Raw genomic sequence first — 12,129 nt, forward strand, 5'->3', positions numbered from 1 at the left:
AAGTACCCTACCACTGAGGTATGAGTTCAGCCATTCAACCATCTGTTGGGAGGCACCAAGTCGAGACAGTTCTCGTAATAGTATTGCATGGTCAATTCGATCGAAAGCTGCTTTCAAGTCAGTGTAGATAACATCAACTTGCTTCTTGTCCTCCATATGCGAGATACACATCGATGTAAACTCCAGCAAATTAGTGCAAACAGATCTACCAGGCATGAAACCGTGCCGCACCGTTGTTATCATGTTATCAATGTAATGAGTATTATGTGGCACAGTCCTACGTCACCCTTTCGTACAACCCTTAGGGCTGTATACCTTGTAGTTTTTGAGTCAAGTATAATTCCGAAATCCATCAATCTTGTAACTCTAGTAAGAATAACGCCGTCGATAATGTTATCTAACAAAATTGGATGCAATTGGATCAACAATCTTCCGGTGTTACTACGTACAGCTTCAGATCATCTGCATAAAATAGTTTGAGGCTTCTATTTAGAGTCAGAGCAGTATCGTCAACGAATGCAATAAACAATAGTGGTCCGAGGTTGCTACCCTGTGGGACATTAGAATTGTCTAAAAAGAGTTATGATATACAAGCGTCAATTTTCATCCGCGGTTCATGCTCCGTAAGGTAAGATTCTAGCCAAGCAATCAATTGTGTAAATACACCAAGACGAGTCAACGAGACAAATTCGTGGTAACCGATAGTCTAGGCATGAACCTTGTTGTTCCATGCATATATAGTATTTTTATAGCATACAGAAGCGTTTACACATTATAATTTCTAATAATTTAGAAACAGTTAAATGGCTTGTAATTTCACGGCAGTTGACAACGTTATGGCAGTCATCACGTTTGAGAACAGTTGTTTGTTGTAGATGATTTGAATCTAAAAGTAAAAATATTCAGCCGAACTGCCAGTTAGATTTTTATTTGTGCAATTTTTGCTGCTTCTAACTGAAATTACTGAACCGTTCCGCTTCGTATTGCATTAGCAGAACTAATAAACGGTAACTTGCGCTTAACGAATGCAAAATTAAACCTGCGATAGCACTGGCTGAATGACTGATAAGCAAGGCGGGAAGCTTTGGCCGCGGAACAGTTCTGTGTTTAGTTATTTTGCTTCATTTTCACCGTGACAGATTGAGCATCAACACTATCACGAATCGATCCAGTCGACATTGCATCCTAAAGAAGTTCGAATTTCATTTTCCGTTGCCAAGCGGAAGCTCTAGCTAGCTAGATAGCTTTTGCATCCCTTCAAGTTATCGTTGAACCGTACAATCAGTCAACGTTCTGTGCAGCTTTGTTCCGTTCGCATCGGTAAACTAACTTCCAGCAAGTGAAAGATGATCGCCGGGAAGGCGAACAGACTGATTTTCACCCGAACTGTGCGATAAGAGTAAACTATTCCGACGGTGATTATTACAGCGACTACGACGACGGCAACAAGGACGACAATAACGACAACGATGACGGTGTGGCGGTGATGATTATTATGACTATGACGATGGAGAAGCGATAATTTTATGAAATTGGATACTCTTTTGCAGCCATGGCAGCAGACGGCTATCGGTTCACCATTAGAAGGGATACTTCTTCTGGAATAACGAGTTGGCTGCTAGTAAAATATTGTCTCTGATTTGCGATCGGAACAAGTTTCCCGGGTAACGGACGAGAATAGGGCGCCGGAAATGATTATTATGAAGGCGATTGCTGATACTGAAGTTACTGCTAGTAAATTGATACTCTTACTCTTGGATACTCTTTTGCAGCCATGGCAGCAGACGGCTATCGGTTCACCATTAGAAGGGATACTTCTTCTGGAATAACGAGTTGGCTGCTAGTAAAATATTGTCTCTGATTTGCGATCGGAACAAGTTTCCCGGGTAACGGACGAGAATAGGGCGCCGGAAATGATTATTATGAAGGCGATTGCTGATACTGAAGTTACTGCTAGTAAATTGATTTTATGTCACATCCGCCCGGTTGTAAAGTTACCAATCAACTAAATTTCGTCGACGTCGTAATGGAAAACTATTGAGGGAAAACATCGTTTTTTGTAGTTTGTGAAACAGACACCCGCCATTCTTACTCCAAACATTCAAACCGGATAATAACCCAATACAAATAGTATCGAACCAAATCACCAGGAGGGAGGAAGTGACAAACTTCTTTATACTCACATAGTTCTGCTGCAGGTCCGGATGGTTCCGCTGGATGCCGTCGTCGAGGATCGACACCACGACGCCCTTCCCCGTGTAGCCTTTCTGCCAGGCTGGACCAACGTTCATGTCGAGGCCATCCTTGGCGCCACCATTCTGTCGAGGTGGGTGTGGGTGTTGGTGCGGATGTGGGTCGGAGTACGGCGCGCATGAAACGGCATGAAAGAAAAACAAGCAAAAATACATATTTAGTGATACGCAAATTACGCGCCAAACATCGCATTGGCCCATTGGCTTCCGGCTTCATGGCGTCCGGTCAGTCATTGGGACTGTGAAAAATTACTACAACTGCCATTATTGTGAGCGTGTAATTGCGACTAAGCGAGCGTTAGATGTCATCAAAGGAATGAATGTTAGTTCAGAATAAAGAAGCTGAAAGAAACTACGAGTATGAAATTTTCAACACTGATTTGCTGTGTTCAATATTGCTACAATGACATTAGTTTTTGCAAAATTCATATGGTTCAACTACTGTGCTTCCACAGTAGCGAAACAGACAAAATATTGTCCTCTATTACCATCAATTGACTCGAATTGCAAATTTATACAACGATTGTAACCAACCAAACGGACAAAGGCGCCGAAACCATCTTGATAGCATCAAAAAATCGTGCTGCATTCTACGATGCCATTCCGTTCGTTGTTGCTTCAGCCAGCGAGCGTGAGGGAGTGATGGGTGCAAAAGAAAAGTTCAATTTTCCCAGAAATTTAGATAATCGTAAAAACAATCTAACGCGATGTTCATGATGCTTTAGTGTTTTGGCTTACTCGGATAGGGCGGTCTCCGATACACTCAAACGAACCTGACGCTGAGTGAAGGCTCTCTGGCTGGCGCTGGCTTCGGAAGACCCTCGAAAGACAATCCTCCCCAGCGCTCGACGTTGCTAGCTTTTCCAGCTTTTCCGGCGATGACTACGATGACGACGACGACGACGACGACGGACGGTGTGCCACTGTTAACAGAGACAAAACATGGCCCCTCGGAAACCAAACGAGCCAACCCGAGTCGAGCCAAGCAAGTGTGCAACAAAGAAAGGAAAAACAAGAGTGAAAATGATAGGCCTCGAGGGCTGGCTTCACCCCGGTAAATGAGCTGCGAGTCAAGTGGCTTGCCACTGCAATGTGGTGCTTTTCTTAATCTTGCTTGCTCGGGCGTATGTTTGTTAAAGTGGGATGTAGTGGGAATAGTCCTTGATAGAGCTTTCCGGGGGTTTATTTGAGCAAAGCTCCAGATTTAAAGGTGCCTGGGAATTTCGGTTTCGTGTGTTATCTTGCTGATTCATTAGTGCAGACTGAGAATAATATGAACTCACATATGGAAAGGCAGTACAACATTGAATAAGCTGATAATATATTTTGAATAGGATTACTGGAATTTTTCGTTTAACCTTCCTAGAGCATTGGGGTCGTTTTCGACCCATTGGCATACTTACAAAGCTTGATACTCAGTAACGGTACGAGCTAGAGACTTGAAATTTTCTGACTTTTCCTAACTTTGGAAAATTAGCATTGTGGGGGAGTTTCAGCTTTCAGCGACATCTAGCAGAGCCACAGCAAAAAAAGTTACATATTATGCATTAAGGGTCGAAAACGACCCAAGTTTTGAAATTGCTCTCATTCATCCATTTTCAATCCGAATTTCGTTTTCTTTACCTCGTTTGAAAGATATGGCCAAAAACTAGCACCCAAGGTATGTTGGGGAATATTTGTTGACTGATGGCCACTTCTGCGTCGGTTCCGGAACACCCACTACCAGGTCGCGGGGAACATTTTTATATTTTGAGATAATTCATTTTGCGGCACATCAAATCACATTGGCTTGATAAAATAAGACTAGTGGAAGTACAATGGGGACATTTTGGACCCGAATGGTCACTTCCCCATCGGTTACGGAACATCCGGTACCTGGTTTTTGGAGCCATTTTTGAATTTTAGGATGATTTCTATTGCGGCACGTCAAATTTCATCTCATTGATAACATAAGACTATTGAAAGTATAATAAACACATGTTGAAGGCAAATGGCCACATCAGCATCAGTCCTGGAACATCCGGTACCCGGTTTTTGGGGACATTTTTGTATTTTAGGATAACTCATAATGCGACATATCAAATCACATCGGCTTGATAAAATAAGACTGATGGAAGTAAAACAATGTCATTTAGAAGCCAAATGGCCACTTTACCATCGGTACTGGGTCATCCGGTACCAGTTTTGGGGGACATTTTTGGATTATGAAATAATTCATCTTGCGGCACATCAAATCACAACGCCTTGATCAAATAAAACAGTTACAAGAGCTATGGGGACCATTTGAAAACAAATGGCCATTTCATCATCGGTTCCGGAACATCGGGTGCACTAATATGAGCACATTTTTGGATAGGATAATTCATCATGCGCCACATCAAATCACATTGGCTTGATGAAATAACACTAATGGAAGTACAATGGAAAAATTTTGGAGCCAAAATTACCATTTCACCATCGGTTCCGGACTATCCGGTATCCGGGTTTTGGGAACATTTTTGGATTACAGGGTAATTCAACTGCCCCGAGTTACCCCGTTTTACGGTTCATTATAAATACCGGGTACCGGATTATATGCGACTGACGCCCCATTATACTTCCATTGTTGTTATTTTATCAACGCGATGTGATTTGAGGTGCCGCATGGTGAATTATCTCAAAAGCCAAAAATGTCCCCCGAAACTGGTACCGGATGACCCAGTACCGATGGTAAAGTGGCCATTTGGCTTCTAAATGACATTGTTTTACTTCCATCAGTCTTATTTTATCAAGCCGATGTGATTTGATATGTCGCATTATGAGTTATCCTAAAATACAAAAATGTCCCCAAAAACCGGGTACCGGATGTTCCAGGACTGATGCTGATGTGGCCATTTGCCTTCAACATGTGTTTATTATACTTTCAATAGTCTTATGTTATCAATGAGATGAAATTTGACGTGCCGCAATAGAAATCATCCTAAAATTCAAAAATAGCTCCAAAAACCAGGTACCGGATGTTCCGTAACCGATGGGGAAGTGACCATTCGGGTCCAAAATGTCCCCATTGTACTTCCACTAGTCTTATTTTATCAAGCCAATGTGATTTGATGTGCCGCAAAATGAATTATCTCAAAATATAAAAATGTTCCCCGCGACCTGGTAGTGGGTGTTCCGGAACCGACGCAGAAGTGGCCATCAGTCAACAAATATTCCCCAACATACCTTGGGTGCTAGTTTTTGGCCATATCTTGCAAACGAGGTAAAGAAAACGAAATTCGGATTGAAAATGGATGAATGAGAGCAATTTCAAAACTTGGGTCGTTTTCGACCCTTAATGCATAATATGTAACTTTTTTCTAATGCATTAGGAAGGTTAATTTATACCTAGTCGAAATGCCAGTTCGTTGGACCGAATATTTGTTTTGGATTTGACTGTACTGTGTGTATTGTTTGCTGCGGTTCGACCAGAAAGTATGTTTATGCTTTATTTTAACACTTTTAAATGATACCTCAAAATATATGAAAACTCAAAATATATGCCGACGTGGGAACACTAGCGTGCCTAAACATAACCAAAAGCCGACCTTCCAGAAGAATATTTTGGCCTAGAAAAACGAAGTAATCGTAGGATTACTTATTACGCGATATTTTCTGTTATTACTTATCACAAAAATACCGGTCGATTAGCTTGAGAACCCCAGACATTATAAAAGTGGTGATCGCCGGAATGCAAGGAATTGTTCGAAATAATTGTAAGCACTTCCGTTTTATCTCGAACAGCAAACTATATCTCGACTGATCAACACGGCTTTATGCCTGGCTGATCTGTTCTTGATTCTTGATTGCACAAATCTTCTTGATTTTACGTTAACATGCATTACACACATGGAACAGTAGGCTCAAGTTGATGCAATCTATACCGACTTGAAAGCGGCATACGATCGGATAGATCATGGCATATTGTTAAAGAAAATCTCGCGGTTTACTGCATGGCTAAGTTTGTACTTGTGCAAATGAATGCTGCGTGTAAAGCTTGATAAATGCTGTTCTACAGAGTTTACTAATAATTCTGGTGTCCCACAAGGCAGTAAGGCCTCTGTTATTCGCACTATTTTTCAACGATGTTATATTACTGTTGTGTGTTGGCGTTAAACTTATATACCCCGATGATATGAAGCTTTATAGGCCGGTACGATACATAAAAAGCTGTCGCCGATTGCAAGAGCTCCTGGAGATATTCGTACGCTGGTGCCATAGTAACTGGTTGCTTAGGCCATTACAAATAGTTTAAAAATGTTGTGTCCCTCCGGTGTTGGGCCACTGAAGTGGGTGTGGAGAGAAGTCGTTGAAAAAAAAACAAAGACTTTTTAATCGAACAAAAAATATAGGTTTTAGGCATTCGTACTTAGAGTTTAAACTTGAAAACGAAATATATTCTTGCTTTTAATATATACATTATTATTTTCCATGCAAAAATCTACGAAAAAAAGGAAAGAAATTTTTTTTGACGATTTTTGGAAATTCCATTGTTCGAATTTTCATTTCTGTTCGCGCTAGAAGCGTTAACTCAACTCGGATAATTATTTTTCGAGTTTTTCAGACTGTAGAGCCCATAGAAAATTGATTTTATATAAAAAATTTGACACATATCTTACAAATTATTTTTTTGCCCCACGACTTTTCGAGCCAATTTCCAAGGGAGGGAGGAGGGGTGACAAAAACTTTAAAAATAATTTGCAATGGCCTAATTAGTATAGTTAAGTGTCATGTTATTACCTTTCACCGTTTACATCTTTAATGTGTTTTACATCTTTTCCCTTTTTTTTCTTTTTTCCAGTTCCGCTCTTATACTTTTTGTTCCGTTTCTGTACTTTCGTTTTCTTTATTTTGACTCTCGCTTTCTTACCATTTTTTCCTTTTTCTCTCGTTTTTCCACCCTTCAGTTTCATTGTTCCGCTTTTCTTCGTTTCTTGTCTCAGTTTTTCTTATTTTCAGTCCTAGTGTGTCCTCTTGTGTTTGACTAGTTTATTGTTATTTTCTTTCCCGTTTTCTGTCTTTTTTGTTCCATTTATCCCTTTGATCGTTTTCAGTTCGACTTTTTCCAACTCGTTTTGTTTCCTTTTCTTTTCGTTTTTGGTGCTTATGTGTTCCCTTTCTCATCTTTTGTTGCCATGTTTTACCGTCCTTTCCGTCATGTTTATTCTGTTCTTGGTTCCCATTTTTCCCATTCCTCATCGGTTTTATTTTTTTCCTCCAATTCGTCGGTTTTTCTGTTCCGTTTGACCTTTTTCTTTAACCCAGACCCAAGCAACAATGTGAGTTTTATTGTACTCTTATGGCGGATTTCATGACCAATTTTGGTCTTAAATGCCATCATAAGAGTGTAATAAAACCCGAATTGCTGGTTGGGGATCCAGTTTTCCTGTTTGTTTTTCTTTTCTTCTTTTTCTGTCCCAGTTTTTGTTGCATCTCTCTCCATGTATATCTTGTTTGATCTCTTTTTACCTTTTCCGCTATTGGATCAACTCTCTCTCTCTCTGTCTGTGTCTCTCTCGACTGTTCTACTTTTCTATTTCTTTTCTTTTCTTTTCCTGTCCCATTTTCGCCCTTTTCCAAAGGCCTCAACCGATTTTTCGTCTTTTTGCTTCGTTTTTCTTTGTTTCTTGCCCAATTTGTTCTTATTCTCAGTCTTGACTTTCCTGAAACGAGACGTGTCAACAGCAGCTTTTAGCAGATTTTTGACTGGCATGCATGAGAAAACACAAAAAGGATACTCAGATACAACATTCATTTGGTCAAACTGCTAGGTAACGCGTGCAAAGTATCGAAAGTTTGCTGAAAAGACAAAAAAGCCAGTTGTCACCATCGTCTCAGGTTCCTGTTTTTAGTTGCTTCGGACTGTCCCAATTTCCTGTTTTTTGTCCCATATTTCTCCATTTATGTATTGTTTGACTGATTTTTCCGTTTTCTCTATCAGTTTTCCTCCGTCTTCCTCCCCCCCTCTCTCTCTCTCTCTCTCTCTCTCTCTCTCTCTCTCTCTCTCTCTCTCTCTCTCTCTCTCTTCCCTTTCTTCTCTTTGCTACTCCGCGTTTCGTTTCTTGTTTATTTTTACCCATTTTTTGCCCTTTTCCTGTCCTAATTTCCCTCTGTTCCATTTTTCGTCTTTTTACTTTCATTTTTCTTCGTTTCTTGCCCCATTTTTTATTTTCAGTCTTAGTTTTCCTCTTGTTTTTCTCGTTTAGTGTTATTTTTTTCCTGTTTTCTATTCTATTTTTCTCATTTTACTTATATTTTTGTTTATTTCAAGATTCCGTTTTTTCTAACTCCTCAAGCAACATTTTTGTTGTATAATAGCTTATCAAGCATTTGGTCACGGGAATTAGCTGTACAAAAATGTTTGAAGGGACGCATTATTTCCTTTTCGTTTTTGCTCTTCGTCTGTTCCATTCTCCATTTTTTTGATATCACGTTTTACCGTCTTTATCTGTCATGTTTATTCTGTTTCCTCTTTCGCGTCGATTTTCCTTTTTTATTTCCCGTTTTCCATCTATTTATCTCGAGTTTTAGCTTTTACGTTGGTTCGTTTTGCAGTTTCTTTTCTTTTCTGTACCATTTTTCTATCCCATTCCCATTTTGTCGCCACTTTCTCCTTGTATATCCTGTTAGACTTCTTTTTCTCGTTTTCTTCGTTTGCTCTATCGGCTTTCTTTTTTCTCACTATTCTTCTTTTGCCTTCTTCTTGTTTTTTGTTGTTCCTCGTTTTCCCACATTTTCTACCCCGTCTTCCCTCTATTCAACATATCTTGCCCCCTGTTCCCTTTAATTTGTTTCCTTTATTTGTCCACTGTTTCCTCTATCTCTTCATTTCCTGTTCCATTTCCTTTTGTCTCCTTTTGTCCAGCACCTCATTGGTTCAAAGGTATATCAGTACCAGCGAGCCACATGCCCTGGCGGGTGTTGTGGGTTCGAATCCGGTTATAATCCCAGATTATGGCTTGATTCGACCCATTCACCTTCCAGCATTGGACAAAAGGCAGGAGTCACAACGACTACTTGTTAAGCGTAGCTACTAATATCTCCCCCCCTCTCACCTTCCCACTATTTCTCCTTCACTCTAAATTTCATTACTTTCTTCGATCGTCCCTTCGTCAATCGTAAAAGAACTACCGTTTCAAAAATATTAATTTATATGCCTGACCGCATTTCAAGGTCAAGACAAAAACACGAAGTTGGTTCCTTTTTATTCCCTTTTCAACTCCTTTTTTATTCCATTTTCCTGTTTTACTTGTTTCTGACTCTGTCGTGGTCCAACGTAAACTATTTTATTAAAGGGGAGGAGTATTCAATTGGTAACTGGGACTTTAACCCACACTCTCTCGGATGGCGCCCGAGTGTTTTGACAATTAAACTATCACCACACGACACCCTATATTAGATAGTCTCGCATCAAGTTTCCATCCCTCCAGTCTAACCATTCGTTCACATACATACGCTGTATGATTTTTCTTTTTTGTTTCTTCCACCGAGAAGATAGACGATTATCGACTGCATTATGGTAAGTGGTTAGCATTCTGGTACCGTACCGACCGCCCATCAGCACGTTGCACAGTGCGACGGATTCAAAAAAAAAAGGCGGACATCTGCTTATGCGTGGAAACTGCTAAGCTTTCCACATTAGTGTCTTTTGAAAAGTTTCTTGGTTTTCGAAATACTGTTTTATTATTCCAGACATTGCAATTGCATTAAGGGGGTGGGTCAATAAATAATCAATATAACTTTTTAGTTGAAGCAAACAATAAACAATGCCTAGGAAAATGTAGTACAAAATGTCATTTAAGGAGTTTTTGGTAAAGAAAGAAAACTTCTACCGCTTAGAATAGAAGAAGGGGAATAAGTTATAGTGTTTTTACCATACCGGGTGTGTTTTTCTGTTTTACTTATCACGGACTCTGTCGCGGTCCAACGTAAACTATTATATTAAAGTGGAGGAACGTTTGGTGGAAAGAATGTGCGTACGAATGGATAGACTGGAGGGACGGTAAATCAAAAGTTATCAAATCACTCCAGGAGTTGAATTTTATCCATTTTGAGGCCATCTGACAAGCTGTCCCTGGAGTGGCCATTCCGACGACAACTCATCAAATGGACTTAAAATGGATAAAAATCAAATTCTGGAGTGATTTCAAGATTTTTGACACATATGTTTCCGAAGTTTCTTTTTATATCAAACAAGTTAGTGGCCGTATCGGGCCCCTCGAGAAGGTTTCTATCCAAACCTGTTAGTGGCCTCATTAGGCCCCACGGAAACCTACCCCGGAGGGGGCAAAAGGGGTAACAAATCCACTTAAAATGGATAAAAATCAATTCCTAGATCAACTGACAACTGTAAAAATTTGTCTTGTAACTGGAACATGGTCTCGAAGATCCGGATTTACGGGAACCAGATGAAGACGTATGACTATTCCGGTCTTACATGCTAAAAATAGACAAATTTTCCAATCTTTTGACGAAACCGGTCAATAAATGAAAAAGTTTATTTCGATGGGTCCCCGGTACCCATCCGATCCCTGATGGGTGTTAAATTTCGTGTACACATAACGGTTAAACGCCCAACAGTCGCTAATTCTTCATCACTTCGATAATTGCTACAAGCGTCACAACACCAAGCGTGCCCAAGCAACAATGTAAGTTAAATTGTGCTCTTATGGTGGTCTTCATGACTAATTTTGATCTTGAATGGCATCATAAGAGTGTAATAAAACCCAAAATGTTACTTGGGATGAATATTCCGATAACCCCTTTTTCATATAAGACATCAGTTTAGAGTTGGTCGCTCACTTTTTTGCAACTGTTCACTGTCTAGACATAAAATTGGACTAGGTTTATCGCGGTCCTAAGAAATCTCGCTGGGGTGAGAAGACTTATCACTTTTTTGGCACACTTCCCTAACACAGACCTCAAAATGGTGTAGGTTCATAACGGTCCCAAGAAATTTTGTTGAGATAGTTTGTTCTCAAGCACAAATATCAAATTAGTATAAGTCTGAATGTCGTTATAAATCTTCGACCTGTTGAGACGAGGGGGCTTTGTCACTTTTTTTATAAAAATAAAGGAAAAATGTAACGAGAACCATTAATTGCAAGTGTAAAACCTGGAATGAGTGTAAATTTAAGTACGGTTATATACAACCATACTGCTTGTGGTATGGAAATGTCATTATCGCTACGGCAAATCAGCACTACTTAATCCGACCAATCACAAAGCACGGATTTTTAGTTAGACAATGCCTAACATTTTTCAATTATTCAAAAGTTTGTTAGGGAAACTTATAATCTACTGTATTGTAATGGATTCTTAGAAAAACTTCCAATCGATTGAAACCAATATCTCTAGAAACTATTGAGAGATGATTGAGTTATAAACTTGTAAATTATAACCACTTTTCGTTACACGTTCCCTTTTCGTTTTTCTAAAGTGCTCTCCTATATAGAAATCAAAGACGTAGTCCTAAAAAATAGTCCTAAAATAGTGACCGATTGAATTAAAACTGCGGATTTATAGGTTAAAGAAATTATTTTGTTTTACTTTAAATTATGCAGAAGGTGGTGCGCGTGCCAAAGTGTGCTCCAGCCTGGTCGCCAGTGCTTTGGAAAGAAACTTTAAAGCACAATTCATCTAACAATGTTTGTTGAAAAAACTAATTTTTTGAAATATGAAGTTTAATGAAGGAATAGTGTTTAAGCCAATTAAAATTTTAGCAAAATCTGACTGTTAGATTTATTGTACACTTTGGCTAAAAGTCACCATCCATCAATGGATGGTGCATATTTTTCCCTAGGCAAATGTCTAAAGTCGTTGAATAGTGGATTTGCATTTGACTCCTGCTAGGTTAGGG

At 39.5% G+C, this 12,129-nt stretch overlaps 1 protein-coding gene across 2 annotated transcripts in view; it reads right to left on the reverse strand.

Moving 5' to 3' along the window:
* LOC128743883 (furin-like protease 2) overlaps nt 1-12,129 on the reverse strand; it is an 803,052-nt gene that overhangs the window by 151,316 nt on the left and 639,607 nt on the right. For both annotated transcript variants that reach the window (XM_053840572.1, XM_053840570.1), the window contains exon 5: nt 2,184-2,318. In XM_053840572.1, coding sequence (XP_053696547.1) covers nt 2,184-2,318 — 135 coding nt within the window. The remainder of the gene's footprint in view (nt 1-2,183; nt 2,319-12,129) is intronic.

The sequence above is a fragment of the Sabethes cyaneus genome, chromosome 3 (genome assembly GCF_943734655.1).
Source record: "Sabethes cyaneus chromosome 3, idSabCyanKW18_F2, whole genome shotgun sequence".
Taxonomy (NCBI): Eukaryota; Metazoa; Arthropoda; class Insecta; order Diptera; family Culicidae; genus Sabethes; species Sabethes cyaneus.